This window comes from Phyllobates terribilis, unplaced genomic scaffold, assembly GCF_046119375.1.
Source record: "Phyllobates terribilis strain yellow unplaced genomic scaffold, ASM4611937v1 Scaffold_8__6_contigs__length_399053987, whole genome shotgun sequence".
NCBI classification, from domain to species: domain Eukaryota; kingdom Metazoa; phylum Chordata; class Amphibia; order Anura; family Dendrobatidae; genus Phyllobates; species Phyllobates terribilis.
Genome location: NW_027362768.1, coordinates 193,287,440 through 193,310,747, shown reverse-complemented (window position 1 = coordinate 193,310,747; position 23,308 = coordinate 193,287,440). Strand labels below are relative to the sequence as shown.

General features: G+C 44.2%; 1 protein-coding gene across 22 annotated transcripts in view; it reads right to left on the bottom strand.

The window, feature by feature from the left end:
- The window catches only part of ADGRL2 (adhesion G protein-coupled receptor L2), a 204,548-nt gene that overhangs the window by 13,103 nt on the left and 168,137 nt on the right, over positions 1-23,308 (bottom strand). For 14 of the 22 annotated variants that reach the window (XM_073643965.1, XM_073643970.1, XM_073643972.1 and 11 more), the window contains 4 exons: positions 23,037-23,257; positions 20,472-20,538; positions 3,758-3,849; positions 244-288 (listed from right to left, as the gene is read on the bottom strand). In XM_073643965.1, coding sequence (XP_073500066.1) covers positions 244-288; positions 3,758-3,849; positions 20,472-20,538; positions 23,037-23,257 — 425 coding nt within the window. The remainder of the gene's footprint in view (positions 1-243; positions 289-3,757; positions 3,850-20,471; positions 20,539-23,036; positions 23,258-23,308) is intronic. The other 8 variants (XM_073643973.1, XM_073643975.1, XM_073643957.1 and 5 more) reach the window with 1 other exon arrangement.

The following is a 23,308-nucleotide window of genomic DNA, read 5'->3' as shown; positions in this document are numbered from 1 at the left end:
AGAGAGCATTACAAGCAGAGGAGAGAAATCAAATTGTTAGAGACAGAAGTGGAGCAGAGGAAAAAAAAAGGAGCATTTTATACAGAAAGCAAAAAAAAAAAATAATAAAAAATAAGGGGAGAGGGATGGAGTGATAACATTACAAATTATAGCAAAAAAAAAAATAGATTTGGGATTGAAATTGGGATAAAAAGGGATCTATTAATTTCATGCTAGAATTGTTAATGTAAGGATTCACCTTACCCAGGTAAGTCCGTATTATAGTAGCCGTCACATACACGATAATTACTGGAGTGGATGAGACAACGGGAGGAAAAGGAAAGAAAGAGAGAGAGAGATGCTAAAACAAAACCTCGCTACTATCATGCAACATGCAATGAGGACTATAATATTAGAACACGGCAACAGAAAGACAAGCCGAGGCCCTGGCGTAAAATACTCCGAGATGGTGGAGCTCAACTGCTTCCATGAACCAGTCCATGGACAAAGAAATAACGCTCGGTCAAGTTAAAGTGAGCCAACCCTCCAAATACAGATGGTTAAAGTGGTTCTCCGAGATTTCACAAAATTGGCATAAAAGCAGGAAATTGTATAAAAGATAAAATTTTTTAAAAAGCATTGCTCGCCTATTCCTGATGCAAGATCCCAGTAGATCCCATGGCGATGATGTCAAATGTATAATTCACATGGGCTCGAGGCTAACACTCTCGCACCTCGCAAGTCTGTACTTAACTCTGCTGCCCGATTAATCCATCTCTCCCCTCTATAAAGCTCTTCAATGGCTACCAATTCCCCAATGAATCCAGTATAAATAACACTGACCTACAAAGCCGTCCATAATCTGCCCCTCCATAGATCTTCAAACTGATCTGATATCATCCCACACGTAATCTCCAGTCCTCCCAAGACCTCCTTCTCTCCTCCACAGTTATACGTTTATCACCCAATCACCTTGTCCGGAATATCCCCCATACTCTGGAATTCTCTGTCCCAACATATCCCATTATCCACCACATTCTGAACTTTCAGATGGAACTTGAAACCGGATCTCTTCAAAGAAGCTTACAGCCTGCAATGACCCCACTGTCAGCCCCATCACCGGAGCCGCCCCCCTCAACAGCGCCCCAGAGCCGCCCCCCCTCAACAGCGCCCCAGAGCCGCCCCCCCTCAACAGCGCCCCAGAGCCGCCCCCCTCAACAGCGCCCCAGAGCCGCCCCCCTCAACAGCGCCCCAGAGCCACCCCCCTCAACAGCGCCCCAGAGCCACCCCCCTCAACAGCGCCCCAGAGCCGCCCCCCTCAACAGCGCCCCAGAGCCGCCCCCCTCAACAGCGCCCCAGAGCCGCCCCCCCTCAACAGCGCCCCAGAGCCACCCCCCTCAACAGCGCCCCAGAGCCACCCCCCTCAACAGCGCCCCAGAGCCGCCCCCCTCAACAGCGCCCCAGAGCCGCCCCCCTCAACAGCGCCCCAGAGCCGCCCCCCTCAACAGCGCCCCAGAGCCGCCCCCCCTCAACAGCGCCCCAGAGCCGCCCCCTTCAACAGCGCCCCAGAGCCGCCCCCCTCAACAGCGCCCCAGAGCCGCCCCCCTCAACAGCGCCCCAGAGCCGCCCCCCTCAACAGCGCCCCAGAGCCGCCCCCCTCAACAGCGCCCCAGAGCCGCCCCCCTCAACAGCGCCCCAGAGCCGCCCCCCTCAACAGCGCCCCAGAGCCGCCCCCCTCAACAGCGCCCCAGAGCCGCCCCCCTCAACAGCGCCCCAGAGCCGCCCCCCTCAACAGCGCCCCAGAGCCGCCCCCCTCAACAGCGCCCCAGAGCCGCCCCCCTCAACAGCGCCCCAGAGCCGCCCCCCCCTCAACAGCACCCCAGAGCCGCCCCCCCCTCAACAGCACCCCAGAGCCGCCCCCCCCTCAACAGCGCCCCAGAGCCACCCCCCTCAACACCACCAGAGACGTTCATGGTAATTTATATTTGTATTTTGTCTATCACCTCATCACATGTAGAGCATTATGGAATCAATAGTGTACGATATATATATATATATATAAATAATAATAGTAATAATAATAATTTAACAACTAGCTTCAGGAGTCACCTTCCATACATGCTATTGAGACTGCTACGGTCATCGATTGGCTGCAGCAGTCAAATGATGAGTTTGATGTCATTACTGTAAGACTTGGCATGGCTCACATGACAAACGGTGCTTTGGATAGCTGAGTAATGCTCTGTTTTTTTACATTTTTTCCTGCTTCGACCCGAACTTTGAAAAATTGGGTAACTCTTCTAATCTTACCCCATTGTACAGTAATTATTGATTTTTATTTTCATGGGCAACTACTAAAGTCCCTTCGGCTCAAGGCCAATAAGTCAGCAAAAGTCACCAACTTCTCAAGAATGGTGGCATAGCCTGACTCATGGGAAAAGAGCTGAACGCTTACAGTATGGAAGGAAAAGGCCAACTCTTTAGGAGGAGCATCGAAAAATTAACCCCCTGCATGGTCTGAAAATCCTAATCCTACAAGCACGTAATACAAAGTCCAGAAAGTTAGGCATAGAAGAAAAGCTTAAAAGGGGTTTTCCAGCCTCAAAGTTTCTGTTGTCATTTTTTGTATCTGGAGGGTGATTAATCGTGACAGTGTGCAATGAGCTCACTATCAGGATTCTCCTTTAATTCCAGCTTGAGTGGGCGGTCCGGCGACCAGGAGTATGCAATTTACATACTGGCGGTAACGTGCCGACTACCTTCTACTAAGAGAAGCAGATGAGAACATAAAACATTAAGAGAAGAGGATGGTAAACTATTCGGCCCGTGACTAAGTATGCAAATGACATACTCGCGGACACGTGAATAGAGGGGAATCCTGACAGTGTGCACAGAAATTTATGTTGAGCCTCAAACTCACAAAAACATACTAAATTCCATGCCGCCATAAAGTTAGGATACTCCACAGACCCCGGAATTGCCAAATTTTCCCCTTTTGACTCATGGGTCAGAATTAATACCAAAGCAACTAGAAATGAACTTTCTTAGTTGTTAAAAAAGAATACATTTTCTAAAATCAATTAAATTTCTACCTATAGACTATTAAAATACCTTCCTCTGCTCTTCATTCACAAGCGATTGTTTACAAAGTGCATCGTATTGTTAGTCGCTCTTGTAAGCGCTAAATACATACAACTCTCGTCGCACCTTCTAAGCTTTAGCAATGAAACAGCCAGAACTATTTTTTTTTTTAAAAGGTCAATCAATAACACTTGGGGATGTCATCTAAAAGACTTCTGAACCCACGGTTCCTTCAGAAGAATTCAAGTGGCATTGGGATTAAAACAAACATTTGCTTAATTAGTTGAATATATACGATAATCTGCAAGTTAACATTAGTATTAAAGAGTCAATTCTCGGAGGAGAGCTGGATTACGAGTGGAAAGTACTTACAATCCCTACATCACAAAGCCATTTAGCAAAACAAACCTCACATAATCATATCAGCCTTGTGGACGAGAACATCATTTTAAACTGCATTTTAAATGCAAATGAAATTACCCTATTGCGATGGAGTACTTTAATTCATTTATGCAATTTTGTAGCATCATTTCAGGGAACAAATGATCTATCTCTGACCAGTGCATACAACAACTGGAGAAGAAGCGTGACGCTAGCCGGCTTAATGGACTACTGACATCTCTATATTGCTGACTGATAAACTGCCGAATGGTGAATGCAGAATTCCCGTTCAGAACGGATCACGCAGGTCACTTACTTAATGTTTTCCAGGCGGCTGGAGTCTGGCTTTAAAGTATTCGAGTGTTTCACCATTTTGCACAGCGTGATCACCAGGAACACAAGGTTGAGCTGTTAAGAAAAAAAAAAAAGTTATAAAATATGCAAAATTGAGAGGACGGCGTTAGTGAGAGGGTTCGAGAGTTTGGAGAACAAATATCGGCTCGTGGGATTCCGGAAAGACAGTGGATAGTTATTAACTGTTGCTTGTAATAATCATGCTGCGCCATTTACGGCCACTTGCTTTAAAATTAGAAGTAAAACTTGGGATCAAGTTATAGTTCAAGAAGTTCCTTATACCCCCCCCAGTGTCCTCCAAGATGCCTCTTATTGCCTTTGCTGATCATCAATAGCCACCACCAATACTAAAGGTGCCCGTTTAAATTAGAGCAATGTTGGACGAACCAATTAGTTTCCCCAACAGTTGATGTCGGGGGAAAGAGGGATTGGACATGTTCTAGCTTTTGAGTTCTGAACCAGGGTCTAAGGCGTAAGGTTTCTCCTTGTGTAGAGTGACATGTCAAGCCTTGCATGTCAGAGTGAGGAGACTTAAAAGCCATGCGTGCTCCTCACGGTCGATAGTGACTTTAAGGATCGCTGCTTCCAATAGGTGGAGGTAGAGTTTGAGTCCTGAACAAAAATATCAGGTTACGGAATCACCGGTGAGGCGTAATTCAGGGCGGTAAGCATGGCTGTAGGCGAGCTGGCAGAACATAGGTGCAGGTAAGCAGGTTCCCCAAACTCGGGGATTAGTGATTTATAACACTTAGTTCTCAGTCCTTTCCAAGCTTACGCTTCATAACGAATAGTTCTCAAAACACTGCATATCAGAAGAAACAAAACTAGAAAAAAATCTTAAGCCTTCTATATCAGAAATGTTGAATTTCAACATGTCCAATCCTTAGGTTTTCAGCATGCAAGGCTTTGGGAAGGTTGGGGAGTGGTGAAAAGTGAATCGGCTAAAATTGGAATTTGGTAGTTTACGCGAACTTAGTCAGGAAATCTGAACCACATTGAATTTATTCAATGTGGGTCTTATTAGACTCTAGGGTCTTTCCTGACCCCAGAGCGTAATAAACGTAGAGTGAAAAAAAAAATCAATTCTCACCTCTACCCGGCCCTCACCTTCTCAGCGCAGCTACTAACTACATGGTAATTTTGGTCTAGTCGGGCTTCTTCCCACCACCGGTCCCATCAGGTTTCTGGTGCATCCGGCATCCACTAGGCCTCGCAACATCATCACCTTACAGCCCGCCATTATATCACAAGATATACTTAGTCTAGGCCTCATGTGACATAATGTTCGTCGGGCTGAAGGCGGTAGTGGGTGTCAGAGGGGAATAAGATCCAAGGAGACCAGTGGCATGAAGATGATTAGATCGGAAAGTCGAAGCGAGGAGCTGTGCAGACAAAGGTTTGAGTATTAATTTTTCTACAACCTTTTCTTGACCCTTTTGACTGAAGCAAAATGGAGACTAGACAGCCAGACCGTCAAATAATTTAAAAACAATTTACATTGGGCAATTCCTTTTTTTTTTTTGTGAACCTTCAGAAATAAATTTGCATATAACAGGTCATAAAAAAATGTGGGGAAATTTAGAATTTTTGGATGTTCTTTAGACCACAAGATTTTAGTCTGAAATTTGCTCCTGTCATATGTGTGAATTATCAGAAGACTCTAGAGACCAAGAAAGAAATAATGCCCCCCCCCCCCCCAACAAAAAAATCAGAGTAATTTTTTAGCGTTTTTATAATAAAAGTCTTCTACTAGGGGCAATAAAGGTTAAGTGCAATTTTTTTTTCTCCTAACTACGGTACACTAAATCCCAAAAGCCGATCCGCAAGGACCATAAATCAATGTGACTCCGTGGGCACGAGGACTGATACATGGTCGTTCTTCTTTAACGATGAAGCAAAAGCAGGGTTATTATGATCTATAACAAAACACGTCTAAAGAGGCCCGGTGACCGCTGTTCAAACTATTGGATAATATGTGAGACGGTTTGAGAAAAGAAGGGCAGTCGACCAAACACTATAAAATGCAGCCTACAAAAAATTCATTTGGGAAATCTAACAATGCACATTAGACTGACATCAGGACCATCGCTTTGAATTATGTCTCTCACCAGTTACGTTCATTATTAATAAGGTTCAAACATAGTTTGCCAACAGAATGGAAAGAATGAGCAAAATAAGAGTGAACATTTAGCCCTCGTACCAAGGAGTTTTATGTGGGGACTTGGGGACACTCGAGAAATAAAGCTAAATGGAACACAGAGGACTTGTAAGGGAGAAAGTAAATATGGTAACAGGATTGCTGCCGAGACCGCCGCCGAGACCACCGCCGACAGCAGCTCTGCCAAGGCTACACATTGTATTCATCTTTCATCACACAATTTCTCAAATTTAAAACATTTTGTATTATTGAGAAATATATACAAAAAAAACTCCAATAAAGTTGATTAAACTTAAAGGACAAAAAGTATACGAAATTATTTTACGGTTTAGAATCAAAATAAATCTATATGTATAGTGTGTGTAAATATACAATTGTCTGTGCGGGACGAAAGCAGAATTGTTTCGCTTCATGTTGCACCAATAGTAAGTAGGAGACTTCTTCAATCTTCTTTGATTATTTTACAGCTGGCTCTTCCACAAAACAGGATGAAAAAAATTGGTTTAAAAGGAATCTGTCAGCAGGATCTCACACCCCAAACCATATATATGTGCATGCAGCTCTTTCAAAGACAAGTCCAGCAACCCTTTACATGGCCAGTCCTTTCCTCCGCTCCGGAGAAATTAGCGTATGAATTGAAATGAAAGGAATATGGTAGATCTGAAGCCTCCGTCACTCCAGCTCTATTTCCCATCCAGCGATGCCTCCTCCTGCTTAACGGACGGCTCCTTTTCCTGAAGTCACACAGCAGGAGGAGGCGGTGCTGAGCTGGGAGGGGATAGAGCTGGAGTGACAGAGGCTTCAGATCTACCATAGCTCTTCAACTTCATTTCCATATCAATTCAATCGCTGATTTCTCAGTAATGGAGGATAAAATCCTGCTGACAGATCCCCTCTAATGCTGGAGATACACAGGCAGCGACTGATGTGGTTCTTGGGAAAGTTTTTTTTTTTCTAAAGCTAAATCCAGAAGTAGAATGAACAGGAAAGGAGAAGTATGAGGCAGGTTCACATCCCGACACATGTTCCGTTTTCAATTATTACAGGAACAGTAAATGAAAGTCAAAGCAGACACCAATGCCCTTACCCCACCCCCCCTTGAAACCAAAGTATGGAGTCGTTCTGTAATACTTCTCATTCAGTTGGATTCTCTCATGGCTTTGCTAAAAATAAAACAGCATTAAAAACTGCCACTAATATTGTACCATGAAAAAAAAAAAAACACCACAGAAAAAAAATGCAAAAAAAAAAGTCATGAAAAAGTTGGTTCTAGTACAAAAAAATATGTCTTAATTAAAAAATAATATCACCCAAATATCAATCTCCAATAGTAGATTATGATTCAATCCAGGCTCGTTACAAGGCTCGGCCTCATATTTTTATTGCACATACATACATACATAGCTCAAAAAAATAAAGGGAACACTTAAACAACAGAATATAACTCCAAGTAAATCAAACTTCTGTGAAATCAAACTGTCCACTTAGGAAGCAACACTGATTGACAATCAATTTCACATGCTGCTGTGCAAATGGAATAGACAATAGATGGAAATTATTGGCAATTATCAAGATAACCTCAATAAAGGAGCGGTTCTGCAGATGAGGACCACAGACCACATCTCAGTACCAATGCTTTCTGGCTGATGTTTTGGTCACTTTTGAATGTTGGTTGTGCTTTCACGCTCGTGGTAGCATGAGACAGACTCTACAACCCACAGAAGTTGCTCAGGTAGTGCAGCTCATCCAGGATGGCACATCAATGTGAGCTGTGGCAAGAAGGTTTGCTGTGTCTGTCAGAGTAGTATCCAGATGCTGGAGGCGCTACCAGAGACAGGCCAGTACACCAAGAGAAATGGAGGGGGCCGTAGGAGGGCAACAACCCAGCAGCAGGACCGCTACCTCCGCCTTTGTGCAAGGAGGAACAGGAGGAACACTGCCAGAACCCTGCAAAATGACCTCCAGCAGACCACAAATGTGCATGTGTCTGCACAAACGTTTAGAAACCGACTCCATGAGGGTAGTAAGATGGAGGCATTGAAGCTATGGACTGGCCCGCCTGTTCTCCAGACCTGAATCCGATTGAACACATCTGGGACATCATGTCTCGCTCCATCCACCAACGTCACGTTGCACCACAGACTGTCCAGGAGTTGGCGGATGCTTTAGTCCAGGTCTGGGAGGAGATCCCACAGGAGACCATCCGCAACCTCATCAGGAGCATGCCCAGGCGTTGTAGGGAGGTCATACAGGCACGTGAAGGCCACACACAATACTCCGCCTCATCAGGAGCATGCCCAGGCGTTGTAGGGAGGTCATACAGGCACGTGGAGGCCACACACCATACTCAGCCTCATCAGGAGCATGTCCAGGCCTTGTAGGGAGGTCATACAGGCATGTGGAGGCCACACACAATACTCAGCCTCTTCAGGAGCATGCCCAGGCGTTGTAGGGAGGTCACACACAATACTCAGCCTCATCAGGAGCATGCCCAGGCATTGTAGGGAGGTCATACAGGCACGTGGAGGCCACACACAATACTCAGCCTCATCAGGAGCATGCCCAGGCGTTGTAGGGAGGTCATACAGGCACGTGGAGGCCACACACAATACTCAGCCTCATCAGGAGCATGCCCAGGCGTTGTAGGGAGGTCATACAGGCACGTGGAGGCCACACACAATACTCAGCCTCATCAGGAGCATGCCCAGGCGTTGTAGGGAGGTCATACAGGCACGTGGAGGCCACACACAATACTCAGCCTCATCAGGAGCATGCCCAGGTGTTGTAAGGAGGTCATACAGGCACGTGGAGGCCACACACAATACTCAGCTTCATCAGGAGCATGCCTAGGCGTTGTAGGGAGGTCATACAGGCACGTGGAGGCCACACACAATACTCAGCCTCATCAGGAGCATGCCCAGGCGTTGTAGGGAGGTCATACAGGCACGTGGAGGCCACACACAATACTCAGCCTCATCAGGAGCATGCCCAGGCGTTGTAGGGAGGTCATACAGGCACGTGGAGGCCACACACAATACTCAGCTTCATCAGGAGCATGCCTAGGCGTTGTAGGGAGGTCATACAGGCACGTGGAGGCCACACACAATACTCAGCCTCATCAGGAGCATGCCCAGGCGTTGTAGAGAGGTCATACAGGCACGTGGAGGCCACACACAATACTCAGCCTCATCAGGAGCATACCCAGGCGTTGTAGGGAGGTCATACAGGCACGTGGAGGCCACACACAATACTCAGCCTCATCAGGAGCATGCCCAGGCGTTGTAGAGAGGTCATACAGGCACGTGGAGGCCACACACAATACTCAGCCTCATCAGGAGCATGCCCAGGCGGTGTAGGGAGGTCATACAGGCACATGGAGGCCACACACAATACTCAGCCTCACTGTGACTAGTTTTATGGACATTACATCAAAGTTGGATCAGCCTGTAGTGTGTTTTTCTGCTTTAATTTTGGGGGTGACTCCAAATCCAGGCCTCCATTGGTTAATAAATGTGATTTCCATTGATGATTTTTGTGTGATTTTGTTGTCAGCACATTCAGCTTTCTACAGAACAAAGTATGCAATGAGAAGATTTCATTCATTCAGATCTAGGACGTGGTATTTTAGTGTTCCCTTTATTCTTTTGAGCAGTGTGTGTGTGTATATATATGTATGAGACACACCTTCTCATTTAAAGATTTTTCTGTATTTTCATAACTATGAAAATTGTACATTCACACTGAAGACATCAAAACTATGAATTAACACATGTGGAATTATATACTTAACAAAAAAGTGTGAAACAACTGAAAATATGTCTTATATTCTAGGTTCTTCAAAGTAGCCACCTTTTGCTTTGATGACTGCTTTGCACACTCTTGGCATTCTCTTGATGAGCTTCAAGAGGTAGTCACCGGAAATGGTCTTCCAACAATCTTGAAGGAGTTCCCAGAGATGCTTAGCACTTGTTGGCCCTTTTGCCTTCACTCTGCGGTCCAGCTCACCCCAAACCATCTCGATTGGGTTCAGGTCTGGTGACTGTGGAGGCCAGCTCTTCTGGCGTAGCAGAGTGAAGGCAAAAGGGCCAACAAGTGCTAAGCATCTCTGGGAACTCCTTCAAGATTGTTGGAAGACCATTTCCGGTGACTACCTCTTGAAGCTCATCAAGAGAATGCCAAGAGTGTGCAAAGCAGTCATCAAAGCAAAAGGTGGCTACTTTGAAGAACCTAGAATATAAGACATATTTTCAGTTGTTTCACACTTTTTTGTTAAGTATATAATTCCACATGTGTTAATTCATAGTTTTGATGTCTTCAGGGTGAATGTACAATTTTCATAGTTATGAAAATACAGAAAAATCTTTAAATGAGAAGGTGTGTCCAAACTTTTGGTCTGTACTATACATGAGTGTATGTATATGTATATGTGTGTGCGCGCGTGTATATATATATATATATATATATATATATATATATATATATATATATATATATATATATATATATATATATATATATATATACACACACACGCACACAAACATACATATATATATATACATATACACACACTCACACAGTGAGCATAAAAATCAGGAATGACAGCAAATCTAGGAGCCAACATGGGGCTGACACGGGACGCAGAGTGATAAAACCACTGTTTGCTGTTATGTAGGGATAGTAGTATGCCTTAGACTCGGCATGCGTTACATAAGTGAATGAAATACTAGTCTTGCTCTCAAGACAAATTACGTTCACTTTAAACCAATTAGAAATTCTTGTAAGAAGAGCCAGAACGAAGATTGATGTCTGCGCGTTCAATAGGTGATCAGTCTTTTAATCATTAAAATATCTGTACAAAACCTGAAGAGGTTTTTCCAAGTCATAATAAACCCCCCGGGAGATCCTCCGCATTATGAATTGGCATTTCCACCTTCACCAGTTTCCCGACCTACCAGGCAGAACCTCCAGATGTGGAGCGTTTATGAGAAATGTTAGCAGTCAGACTATAGGAAGCCTCGCGTTCGGCTCACCACACCCAGAGTAATTAGAACAATGTGTGTTTGTTGGATTTGCTAGGAGGGTGTAGGCTCCAGCTTGGCAATCCGCCATTCCCGTCATGTAAGGACTCCAAGAAAACAACAACAGAGACAACGAGCCCAGTGTGTTTGTGTTTTCATTTTTGAACGTGCATTGTCCTCCAAAGACAATGGCCAACTTTTTCCACATTTGAAGTTGTCACATCCCCATAACACAATGAGCAGAAGGCACTCACATTGTGGAATGATTATAAAAAAAATACACACCTGAAGGAAGGCAACTCGAACGACCTCAGCTCATACAGTATGATTTCAGCTCCGAACAAGCTGCTTAGTGGAACGACCACCACCAGAATAGCCACCAATGTCAAGAAGTGGACATGTCCAAAATGACAATGTCAGCCTCACTGGTTCCAAGACAAGTTGTTTTATTGACTACTTTCTGACATTTTTATTGACTGTCAACATTTTGAAATGAATTCAATGACCGAGTCTCAGGATAGGTCATCAATATCAGACTGGTTGTAGTCTATCATCCCATAACTCCACGGACTGGCTTATAACACATAAAGCTTTGTACAAGTAAACATTGTACAGAGTCAGAACCCCACATCTCCGTACACAACGTATGTAGCGGTCGCAGCTCAGCTCTCATTGAAGTAAATGTGATCAAAGCTGCCAGAGGCAAGAACAGACTCCAAAGCTGAGGAGACCAGGCTCCAAACACTGGTCACATGCAGCATTCGAGAGACCTGCCATCAGCTGAGCAAAGGTGGTGCCAGACGTTGGACCTCCACCGATCTGTTATTGATTACTTATTCCATGGGTAAGTATTCAATATGCAAGTCCTGGAAATCTTCTAAAACTGGTGTATAGGAGGTCCAACATGATGACCAAAAGTTCATCAAATGCTTTATTTTTCTTGCAACTAGGACCTCCAATGATGTGATCAACACAACAAGTTGTCCAATGTGCACAAATATCATTGTGCAAATACACAAAGAATATCTCATATTGGATTTTCCAGTATTTGACATATTTGTAGTGTCTCACATTCCCTCTTATTTCCAGGCATATACAGTGCATTGTGAAAGTATTTGGCCCCCTTGAACTTTTCTACCTTTTGACACATTTCTGGCTTCAAACATAAAGATATAAAATTCTAATTTTTTGGGGAAGAATCAACAACAAGTGGGACACAATCGTAAAGTAGAACGAAATTTATTGGATATTTTAAACTTTTTTAACAAATTAAAAACTGAAAAGTGGGGCGTGCAATATTATTCGGCCCCCTTGAGTTAATACTTTGTAGCGCCACCTTTTACTGCGATTACAGCTGCAAGTCTCTTGGGGTATGTCTCTATCAGTTTTGCACATCGAGAGGCTGAAATTCTTGCCCATTCTTCCTTGCAAAACAGCTCGAGCTCATTGAGGTTGGATGGAGGGCGTTTGTGAACAGCAGTTTTCAGCTCTTTCCACAGATTCTCGATTGGATTCAGGTCTGGACTTTGACTTGGCCATTCTAACACCAGGATACGTTTATTTTTGAACCATTCCATTGTAGATTTTGCTTTATGTTTGGGATCATTGTCTTGTTGGAAGATAAATCTCCGTCCCAGGTCTTTTGCAGACTCCAACAGGTTTTCTTCCAGAATGGTCCTGTATTTGGCTCCGTCCATCTTCCCTGTCCTTGCTGAAGAAAAGCAGGCCCAAACCATGATGCTGCCACCACCATGTTTGACAGTGGGGATGGTGATTTGAGGGTGATGAGCTGTATTGCTTTTACATCAAACATATCATTTTGCATTGTGGCCAAAAAGTTTGATTTTGGTTTCATCTGACAAGAGCACCTTATTCCACATGTTTGGTGTGTCTCCCAGGTGGCTTGTGGCAAACTTCAAACAAGACTTTTTATGGATATCTTTGAGAAATGGCTTTCTTCTTGCCACTCTTTCATAAAGGCCAGATTTGTGCAGTGTACGACTGATTGTTGTCCTATGGACAGACTCTCCCACCTCAGCTGTAGATCTCTGCAGTTCATCCAGAGTGATCATGGGCTTTTTGGCTGCATCTCTGATCAGTCTTCTCCTTGTTCGAGATGAAAGTTTAGAGGGACGGCCGGGTTTTGGTAGATTTGCAGTGGTCTGATACTCCTTCCATTTCAATATGATCGCTTGCACAGTGCTCCTTGAGATGTTTAAAACTTGGAAAATCGTTTTGTATCCAAATCCGGCTTTAAACTTCGCCACAACAGTATCTCGGAGCTGCCTGGTGTGTTCCTTGGTCTTCATGATGCTCTCTGCACTTGAAACAGAACCCTGAGACTATCACAGAGCAGGTGCATTTATACCGAGATCTGATTACACACAGGTGGATCCTATTTATCATTACCAGTCATTTAGGACAACACTGGATCCTTCAGAGATCCGCACTGAACTTCTAGACTGAAAGTAAAGGGGCCGAATAATATTGCACGCCCCACTTTTCAGTTTTAAATTTGTTAAAAAAGTTCAAAATATCCAATAAATTTTGTTCCACTTCACGATTGTGTCCCACTTGTTGTTGATTCTGCCCAAAAAATTAGAATTTTATATCTTTATGTTTGAAGCCAGAAATGTGGCAAAAGATAGAAAAGTTCAAGGGGGCCAAATACTTTCACAAAGCACTGTATATAAATGATGGATGGGTAGGATGGATGGGTAGGATGGAGAGTTGGAGGGATAATCATCCATATAACAATTTGTAGGACAGCACGGTGGCTCAGTGGTTAGCCCTCTTCCTTTGCAGCGCTGGGGTCCTCGGTTCAAATCCCACCAAGAACAAGTTCTGTAAAAAGTTATGTTTTCCTCGTGTTTGAGAGGGGATGGAAAGATGGATGGATGCAGAGATGGATGGAAAGACGGAGGGATGGATGGAGAGAGATGGCTAATAATCCATAATACAATCTATAGGGCAGCATGGTGGCTCAGTGGTTAGCACTGTTGCGTTGCAGTGCTGGGGTACTGGGTTCAAATCCCCCCAAGGAAACATCTGCAAGGAGTTTGTATGTTCTCCCAATGTTGGCACAGGGATGGAAAGATGGATGGAGAGATGGATAATAACCCATAATATAATCTATAGGGCACCACGGTGGCTCAGTGGTTAGCACTGTTTTGCAAAGCTTTGGACCTGGGTTAAATTCCTACCAAGGACAACATCTGCAAGGAGTTTGTATGTTCTCCCCGTGCTTGCACGGGTTTCATCCAGGTTTTTAGATTGACCCCCAATGACGACAGTGATGATGTCTGTAAAGCGATGTGAAATTAATGGCGCGGAGTAAAAATGAATAAAAATAAATAAATCCACAAAACAAAAAGCCATTTAAAAAAAATAAAAGAGTTTTCAAGGATGGCCTCGAGTACCAGAGATTACTCACTTTGAAAAGCCTATCCTCCACCCTGATCCTCGTGTGCTCATACTATTTTTTGCTTCTCGACCATTGATCCCCGAATACGCGCCAGGACCTTCCATGAAGTCCATGTGGATGACCCAGGCTGTCCTCAGGATGCCATGCGAGACATCCCAGCTTCTTCTGCCCGAGCAGCCTGCAAGTTCTGCTGTGTGTTTTATAACCTGCTCAATTGAATCATGTCTGCCTGCGCCTTGCATTTAAAAATTCATTCCACACAGCCTGCAGTGCTGACATGGATCTGATAAGACAGTGGAAGAAAAACACCATTCTAAAGTAACCCAGCTGAACTGCACATGTTCTGACCCAAATTGTCCTCCCTGGAGCTTTTGTTACCTGGCGAGTGTATGGACCTAAAACTGCACTTGTGTCTCGATATCTCTGCAGCTAGCCAGGCAGAAGACCATCGCTCCCTGGGACCGGCAGGCAAAGAGGTGTTTCTCTAAAGAAGGTTTCTAAATGAGTGCGCGAGACTGAACTCTTTGTGAACTGGATTAATTATTAAAGACGCAGATGGAGCTGTCCGAATGATAAGAACAGATCCTGACGTGTCATGATCTAAGATTTCATTAAACCATTTCAGGCATACTAATGGTATCCCAACGCTCATTACTTACATGCTCCTTCTTCATGGATATAATAACCCTACCACCATAGAGATGGCAGCCGGCGCTAGGACAGCGAGGCCACCACTTGCTTCACATCCTATATGTGCAAAGTGACGCAGGAGGGAAAATGTATTTCCAGGATTATCAACTCCTGTGCACATCCCGACACTGACGAAACGTGCAAAACTCCTGCACGAGAAGCCACGGTGACCGAGTCCGGAGCAGGTTCCAGACTAACGTAGGACGGTTAGAGGGCAAAGCAACGGCCGGAGAAGAATTACTCTCCGGCAGCCGACGTGATTGCTACCTGCTGGTTCACTTTCGAGTTTGGGAATACGGCTCCCTAAGGCCCCAGACTTTCAAGGCTAAAAATTTACTGGTGGATAATAATATTGTAGCCGGTGGTAAACAGCACGGGACCCGGCTGATCGTGGGCACGGGATGCCCTTTACCCGGATTTCTTTCCTTGGGAAGAGGGGGAATTATGGGAAATCCTTCAGATGGAATCTACCATAGAAGATCATTCCCATGGTTCGCAGATCACTTGCTTATCGTTGAATTACTCCTTAAGGAGATGGTGGATGTATTTCAGGTCAGTGGTCTGACCGGGTCTATATTGAAGTATCCTATAGAGTCCAAAAAGCATCGCGATCAAATCAAGTATGAACCAACACAAGATAAGCGGAGTCAAGAAATTATCATCAGTCTCATTGGCCCAATTATCATATTGTATCACACTAATAAGAGAGTCTGTTCACACTGTGTCCGAACAAGAACAAAACAAGAGAAGATAGCGCCCATCACTAAAATGCACAAGCGTTGATCCATAATTTAAAGAGGAACTCTACCTAAAATATTTGTGAAGAACGAGGAGAATCTAGGAGTTTTAAGGTTAAGAAATGTAACAAATCTTTATTAAATAAGACAGTACATAAATGGGTTAAAAGTGTGTGTGTGTAAGGCAGAGAACTGATACACTCAAGGAGCCTCCAACAGGGAATGGACCTAATTAATCCTGGTACATTACCAATGAGAATGGGGGGGGGGTGTAGCAGTATGATGCTGGGTATGGGGGTACTAACTGTGATAAGAAATGCAGACCAAATGGTCTAACATTATGCAGGCAGTGCAGCAATAACCATACAAAGCCAGTAAGAAACCTAGGTGGCAGGTTACAAAGAAATACATGCAAAACATGGTCAGATGTATACAACACCGCTTACCCCGCTAGTTAAAGGCTTTTAGGTTGTGTCAAGGTGGACGTTTCCAGCCTCCCGACGCGCGTTTTGCATGGAGTGTACAGGCTTTACCAAAGGGAATGTTAAAATATTTTTGTTAGACCAAAGTCAATCCCACTATGAAGTAGGGTCGATGCACTTTGCCATGTGGCTGTACTGTAGAAGATTGTGCCTGGACACCTTATGGCCCCCGAGTGCCTACTGGTCTGTAATAAGGCATAGTGGGGACTACATGTGCCGCTGTAGCGCCCCTGCGTGTTCAGTCGCCACAGAGCTACTGCATCTCACCCAGAGGTGTGGTATCCCACTCTCAGGTAAGGATGGAGTACTGCCCAGGACCTAAACACCTGCATCCAACACTACACTACTCCAGACCAGCAGAAGGGGCAAGATGCACTGCTCCGCTGATGTGCCCTGCGCCTGGCTGGAGTGGGGGGGGACCATGTAGTGGGTGTGGGTGGAGGAAGAAGCTCAGGGGAGCATTTGAGAAGGAGGATATAAAAAGGGAAGCCATCTTGGGTGTGAAGTCAGTCAGTGAAGAAGAAGTGAAGTGGTGTTCAGTCAGAGGAGGACAGTGAAGGGAGCAGGAGCTCTGCTCAGGAGGAAGAGAGACTGAAGAGAGGAGAGGAGCAGGGAGGAAGGCTCCAAGAAAGAAAGAGTGGATCCTAGGAGTACGGGAAGTGCTGGAGGCCACCGGTACGCCCGAATCTACCAGGAGTGGAAGGATCAGGCCGCAAAGGGGACCGACCCCTAACTAGTGAGAATTGCAATATTCAACTAGAAACCGGAGGCTTCTACATTTCCAGGGTGTAGTTGCCACAGCCGCAATTAATCGCCAAAAAAGTAGCCACACAAGATCCAGGGAACTCCAGGTTGCCCGCCAAGATCTGCGGTTACCGGCTTGGGACACTGTTTGCGAGGCGCAGGGCAGGAGGGTGAGAGCCAGCGCAGGAAGACGACCAGGAGGGACACACAGACAGGGGTCCCGCTAAGTGCTCTTGAATTACCTGAGGGATTACTGAACCCCTCCCTGAGTAAACACCGGACGACGTGGGTGGTTATGAACTGCAGTTTTAACCAGGAGCAATGTGAAAATCTTGAGTAAAACCCTGAAGACTGCACCCCACTGTCTCCGCGAATTTTTGCTGTGCCATCACCCCCTGCACCACCACAGTTACTTCATCATTCACCATCACAGCAATGCCCTGGAGCTAAGCTCTACCTGTGGAGAGCTGAACCAACTCTGCTGCGTCTCCATCAGCTCCAGAGGATCTGCACCGCAGCGGCGGCTCCCTATAGCCGCGTACCACAGGTGGCGTCACGAGCATTAAATACAAAAACTATAAAACCCCCCTTTTATTGACCGCCCTGGGTCACGGACCGGATCACCGCCACTGTGACATCTCCCCTAGCAACGATCGGCCCAGCTACCGAGTACCCCACGGCCTAGGGGGAGCGTCACCGCCATCCGTGGTCACAAATCATAACTAACCATGGACAACCATGTCTAAGCCAATAACTGTTGTAGTACGCTACATATCTTGGCTGGTGCAACCTTAAAGGAATTGTTCACCCCTAGATTTTATAAACATTTTGACCAATTAATAAAGAAAAAGCCCCGTACCTTCCGATCCCCTATCACTGTTCCTTATTGCGGTCTTATATTTTCTTTCTCTCTACAGCAGGGTCCATGTGACTGGTGCAGTCACTGTCTATAGATTGTCGGTCACCACGGCAGCCGGTGATTGGCTGCAGTGGTCACATGTTGACCCCAACACAAGATAAAAACCAGAGAATAATGGATCATATAGAGGAGTGGCAGAGAATAAGTATTTGAATATATTTTTTGCATATTAGGGCAGTATATAAAATTAAAAAAAAATAAAAAAGATTGACAACCTCTTTAACTAACAAAATTACATTTCCAATATTCATGAATGCTGTCTGGGAAAGCTGGCTTCAGTGACCCTGGAACCAAGTTGCCATTTTATGTGTCAGGGATGCAAGTTAATATAAAAAATAATAAAATAAAAAAATAAAAAGAATCCACACAATTAACCCCGAAAAGTCACACACAAGTAATTTTAGCCCAAATTTCTCAATTTAATGAACAAGAATTATTCCTAAATGCCTGGGATGAGCAATACAGACTTCTGTTCTTCCCTTTAGTAATAGAGACGGAGATCCTGTTTAGTTGGACACATGAGGACCCCCCACGGGAGCGCTAGGAAGATGGGCCGTTAACAGTCCAGGAAGGCGTCTCCACCCAAACATTGTCATTTTCCTAAACAGATACAAAGATGGAGCGCGCGCTTGTTATCGGCTTTATAATGTGTTCCAGGTGGTGAGAAACCTGGGCCGGGAAGAGCGATGAATCTCCCCGCTGCCTCCATAAAGGCCGAGGAAGAAGTCTCACAGATGTTTCCAGCGATGCACCGGGCGGCGTACATTTCATCATGACATCAACGCATCACAAGGAACGGGCGAGACACATTTTTACAAGTCAACGGGGAAACTTAATAGGGTTCAGCCTCACTAGAGATTTCCTTCCAAGGAGCAATTACATCAATTTGTCACTTTCGACGGCAGTAGTGGCCTCATAATGAGAAGGAACCGGGTGAAAAACTCGTTAGGATGACCAATAATCAATAGGAGCAGCTACTATCACTGTAGATCCTACAGAAGAGCGGTCCGTCTGTAGCACCGGGCGCCTTCCTACACGAGAGCCCTTTACGGTTTAGTCAAAAATACTAATGAGGACGGAGAATGGGATTTACCTCCTGTTCTAAAAATTGTACTGACCGTATGAAACCCTTCTGAAGGAACAATTAGGGGCCATAGGGGCAGATCTGGCCACACTTGGTAGGTATTAGAGTGGACACTGGTCACAATGTTGCCAATAATTAGCGTTTTGGCCATAATGGACTCCAATAAAAATATTCATTTTGGTTCTCACAAAGATACAAATTAGCAATTTTTTTCAACCAGCCACCCTTTGGTGTTTTGTTTTCAGCCTTTACTGCCAATTATGGGCATAACGGAAGATTAGGCTTTGATATCTCTCATTAAAAGGTTTCCCACTGCAGATAAATTATGTATCTACAGGTTAGGTGATAACTAATAGATCGGTGAGGATTCGGTCACCGGAACAAGTACCGATCAGCAGAATGGGGCACTTCTATCCCCGTTACAATGGAGCGATGGTGCCCACGTTCACCCGCTGCTCAATTTATTCCCTATGGGGTTGCCGAGCTCTGCGCTTGATTTTTTTTTTCTGGCAAAACTATATAGAATGGTTGGAGTGGCGGACGTGTGTGGACACTGCCGATCCATTCTGTGTATAAAAGTGCCCTTTTCTGCTGATCTGTGCCGGTTTGTGACATCGGACCCCCGTCAATCTATAAGTTATCACCTATCCTTCACTGTGTTTTTGGTACATTTTTTTAATAGAGTATTTTCTAAACTAAAACAAAATGACAATTCTGGAACAAGTGGCATTTGCCAAAACACATTAATATTTGCAATTATTACCAAAAATCAATGGAGATCTAAAAGTAGCAAAAAATATATTGAAACTGGTCTAAAGAAAATCAACTCTAGAAGACGCGTCAATGACCCGCCATCAGAAAACTAAAAAAAAAAACCTCCAGAAAAAATGTTGCACCGGATAATACATTTGGGGCATCTTCTGGACTGACCCTGCACCGGCCGGCCATGAGATGGCCACAATTTATCACCATATTTCTAAGCTCTGCACCATTTTTTTGGTTGTTGCCGGCGCTGATGCAAAACTAAAACTTGAAACAAATTTTAGAAGCTTTCGACATCAGAAACCGGGAGGGGACGATGCTAAATTCTCCCCCATCTGTGAGAAAGAATCTAAAGGTGCAAAATGGCCATTTATTTTTTTATAATTTTGGTGTAAGGCCAATTTTAGATTTTTTTTTTTATTATTGCAATTGATCAATAAATGAATTTCCTATTAATTACATTTATGACATAGATACCAGGTTAATATCAGACCGGTTGACTTCGCCCTTCACCCCAAAAAAAAAAGCTCAGAAAACCCTCAAAATCCCTATACAAGGACCGAGCGCTTGACTTGTGATTCGGCCCATTAATAGGATCAGTACGGAGAAATGGCAAAATGAAATTACTGTACAGATAAGGAGGAGAACATCTTACCAGAATAATGAAAGCCACTGGACCAATAAAACTCCAGATGAAATTGTTGTCTACCCTCAGCCAGCACCTTCCAAATGGAAAAGCATAAAAATTAATACAAATGAGCTTGGAAATCACACTTCATAACAAAAAGTTCCCCGCACCAATCATCTCTGCGCCGCGCCGTGCCGATGTGATGTGGGTACTGGGGAATGTTTGCAGAGCAGACAGAGGGGCTTGTCAGTGAACCACGGCGCGGCCATCTGACTCCGCTACAAGGGATCATCCATTTACTCTGCTCATTATTTGATTTATAGATTAATATATCAGCGGGGAGATCCGTGATCTGAGCAATTGCTAAAAAAGATAAATCTATAAAAAGGGCGCTCCATTTGATTTTTGGCTGGACTATTCTTTTGTAATCCACAAGTTTGGCCTTTTTTTATCTTTACGGCATATGCAAAGTCGGCGTCTCGCCGGAATGTAGCAGACATAAAATGCTCAGCTGTCATGTTCTCCTGAAACTTGTAGGACATTAAAAAATGTACCCAAGTGGGACTTAAGGAGCGGGAAAAAAGAAAAAAACAGAAGAAAATCAGAAACATTGGATATTAGGCTAAATGATGCATAAAGTTATCAGACCAGGCGTCACGCGGAGCCGCTCTATTACCGCGCTCCCAACTTACTGGCTGAATACATTTACTGTTAATATAAGTACATTTCAGCTGTCACGACGGGGTCTGATAAACAATCTCACACGGCCTCGTAATTCTCCTTGGAAGTTGGTTAAGGTGAAGAGATTTTAAGTCGAGAGCGGGATGAAATAGGACATCTTTATACTTCTATTATAAGAGTTTTTTTTCTCCCCAGGACATTTAGTGACGATCGATCAATGGAAAATGGTGGAACGCACAAAAGTCATTCACCGCTGCAACAAATGGGAACTTCCAAGTAAAGGCTTTAATTGATAGGTCTTAATTCACACTTGGAACAACGCCTTTTAAGACTTTGTCAATTGAGAAGCCTCTAATGGTGCCGGTCTGAGCAGCTCTTGCCGATGCTCTGCGATGACTTGAGGTCTATAAGGCATATGTCTAGAGGGACCCTCATCAGTGCAACATTCTGAAATTCTTTAACGTGTCATAACTAGTGTTGAGCGAGTAAGCTCTATTAACCCCTTCGGCAAGTATGCTCAGGCCGAGCTCCGAGTATTTACAGCTGCTCGGTGATATGGTTGAATCGCTCCCGTGTGAATGATTTGCAACTGTTTGACAGTTTTATTACATGGGAGGAATGCCTATTTCTTACACATTTCTCCCATGTAATAAAGCTGTCAAACAGTTGCAAATCATGCACAAGTATCCTATGCAAAAAGGTGGGCACTGCTATGAAATAGTAAATGTTACGGGGTGCTACAGTAACCTGATATAGTTATATGATATAATAAGGAAGAAAAAAGACTCAGGATATACAACCGTGCACACCCAATATTAGAAAAATGAAAAAGTCTTTATTACATGATTACACACTGACAACACAAGAAAATAAAAACAATTAAAAACAGACAAGGCATAGCAATATTCATGGGGGAGGAATAATAATAGTGTTCCAAAGCAATAAATCCCCCTTAGGCCACAGGTATCATTTTTATTTATACTATCTCATAATACAATAATGCTTGTTGACCAAGCTATGTCGCCCTAGTAAAGAGTAGCACAGCACCACTAGACCAAATATAGATGATAAACCAAACACCCCCAAGTAATCAAACCATACATCATAATAAATGAAGGAATGAAGGAATGAGTGGGAGTAGTAATCTACTAGAACTAGGGGCCCGTATAATATCAGCGTTTATCAAAACATATCATCCCACCTGATATACGATATAGGATTATGAGTAAAAGCCATATGTGGCAAAGCGGGCACTCCTAAGTGGTCTAGGGAAAAGTCAAAAATAATAAAGTGACATAGTTACCTGTTGGCACCAGAGACCCTACGCGTTACGCTGCTAGACCGCAGCTTCCCCCTGGTGCTGTGCTACTCTTTACTAGGGCGACATAGCTTGGTCAACAAGCATTATTGTATTATGAGATAGTATAAATAAAAATGATACCTGTGGCCTAAGGGGGATTTATTGCTTTGGAACACTATTATTATTCCTCCCCCATGAATATTGCTATGCCTTGTCTGTTTTTAATTGTTTTTATTTTCTTGTGTTGTCAGTGTGTAATCATGTAATAAAGACTTTTTCATTTTTCTAATATTGGGTGTGCACGGTTGTATATCCTGAGTCTTTTTTCTTCCTTATTATATCAAATCATGCACAAGGGAGCGATTCAACCATATCACCGAGCAGCTGTAAATACTCGGAGCTCGGCCCGAGCATACTCGGACAGAACATACTCGCACAACCCTAGTCATAACCCATGTGCATATAGTTTACCAAATTTAATAAAACTGTGGTAATCCGAGACATTGGAGAATCCAGAAGCTCCCCGACCATCAAATGTTGACTTCTGAGGAACAATACAAGGTCTTACTTGGCAACATCTACTAGTGAAGTTCTGGCACTTTCATACTTACGCTTTCTCAGTTCCATAACTTTTGTAGTCGATAGCCGCCGAGACGCCAACCACAACAGCAGGGAAGAGGTAACCGACGACGTAGTAATACTTTTTTCTTGAATATTCACTTTCAAATACTTCCACGAGCATGAGGTAAAGCTGGACTCCTTCCAGGCACATCCAGGCGAAGGCCGCCAGGAAGAAGTAGTGAAGGAGACCGGCGAGAATAGCACAGGCGATCTAAAGGAAAAAGAGCAGATCCAAGAACTATTAGACAATGCCCCAATGACC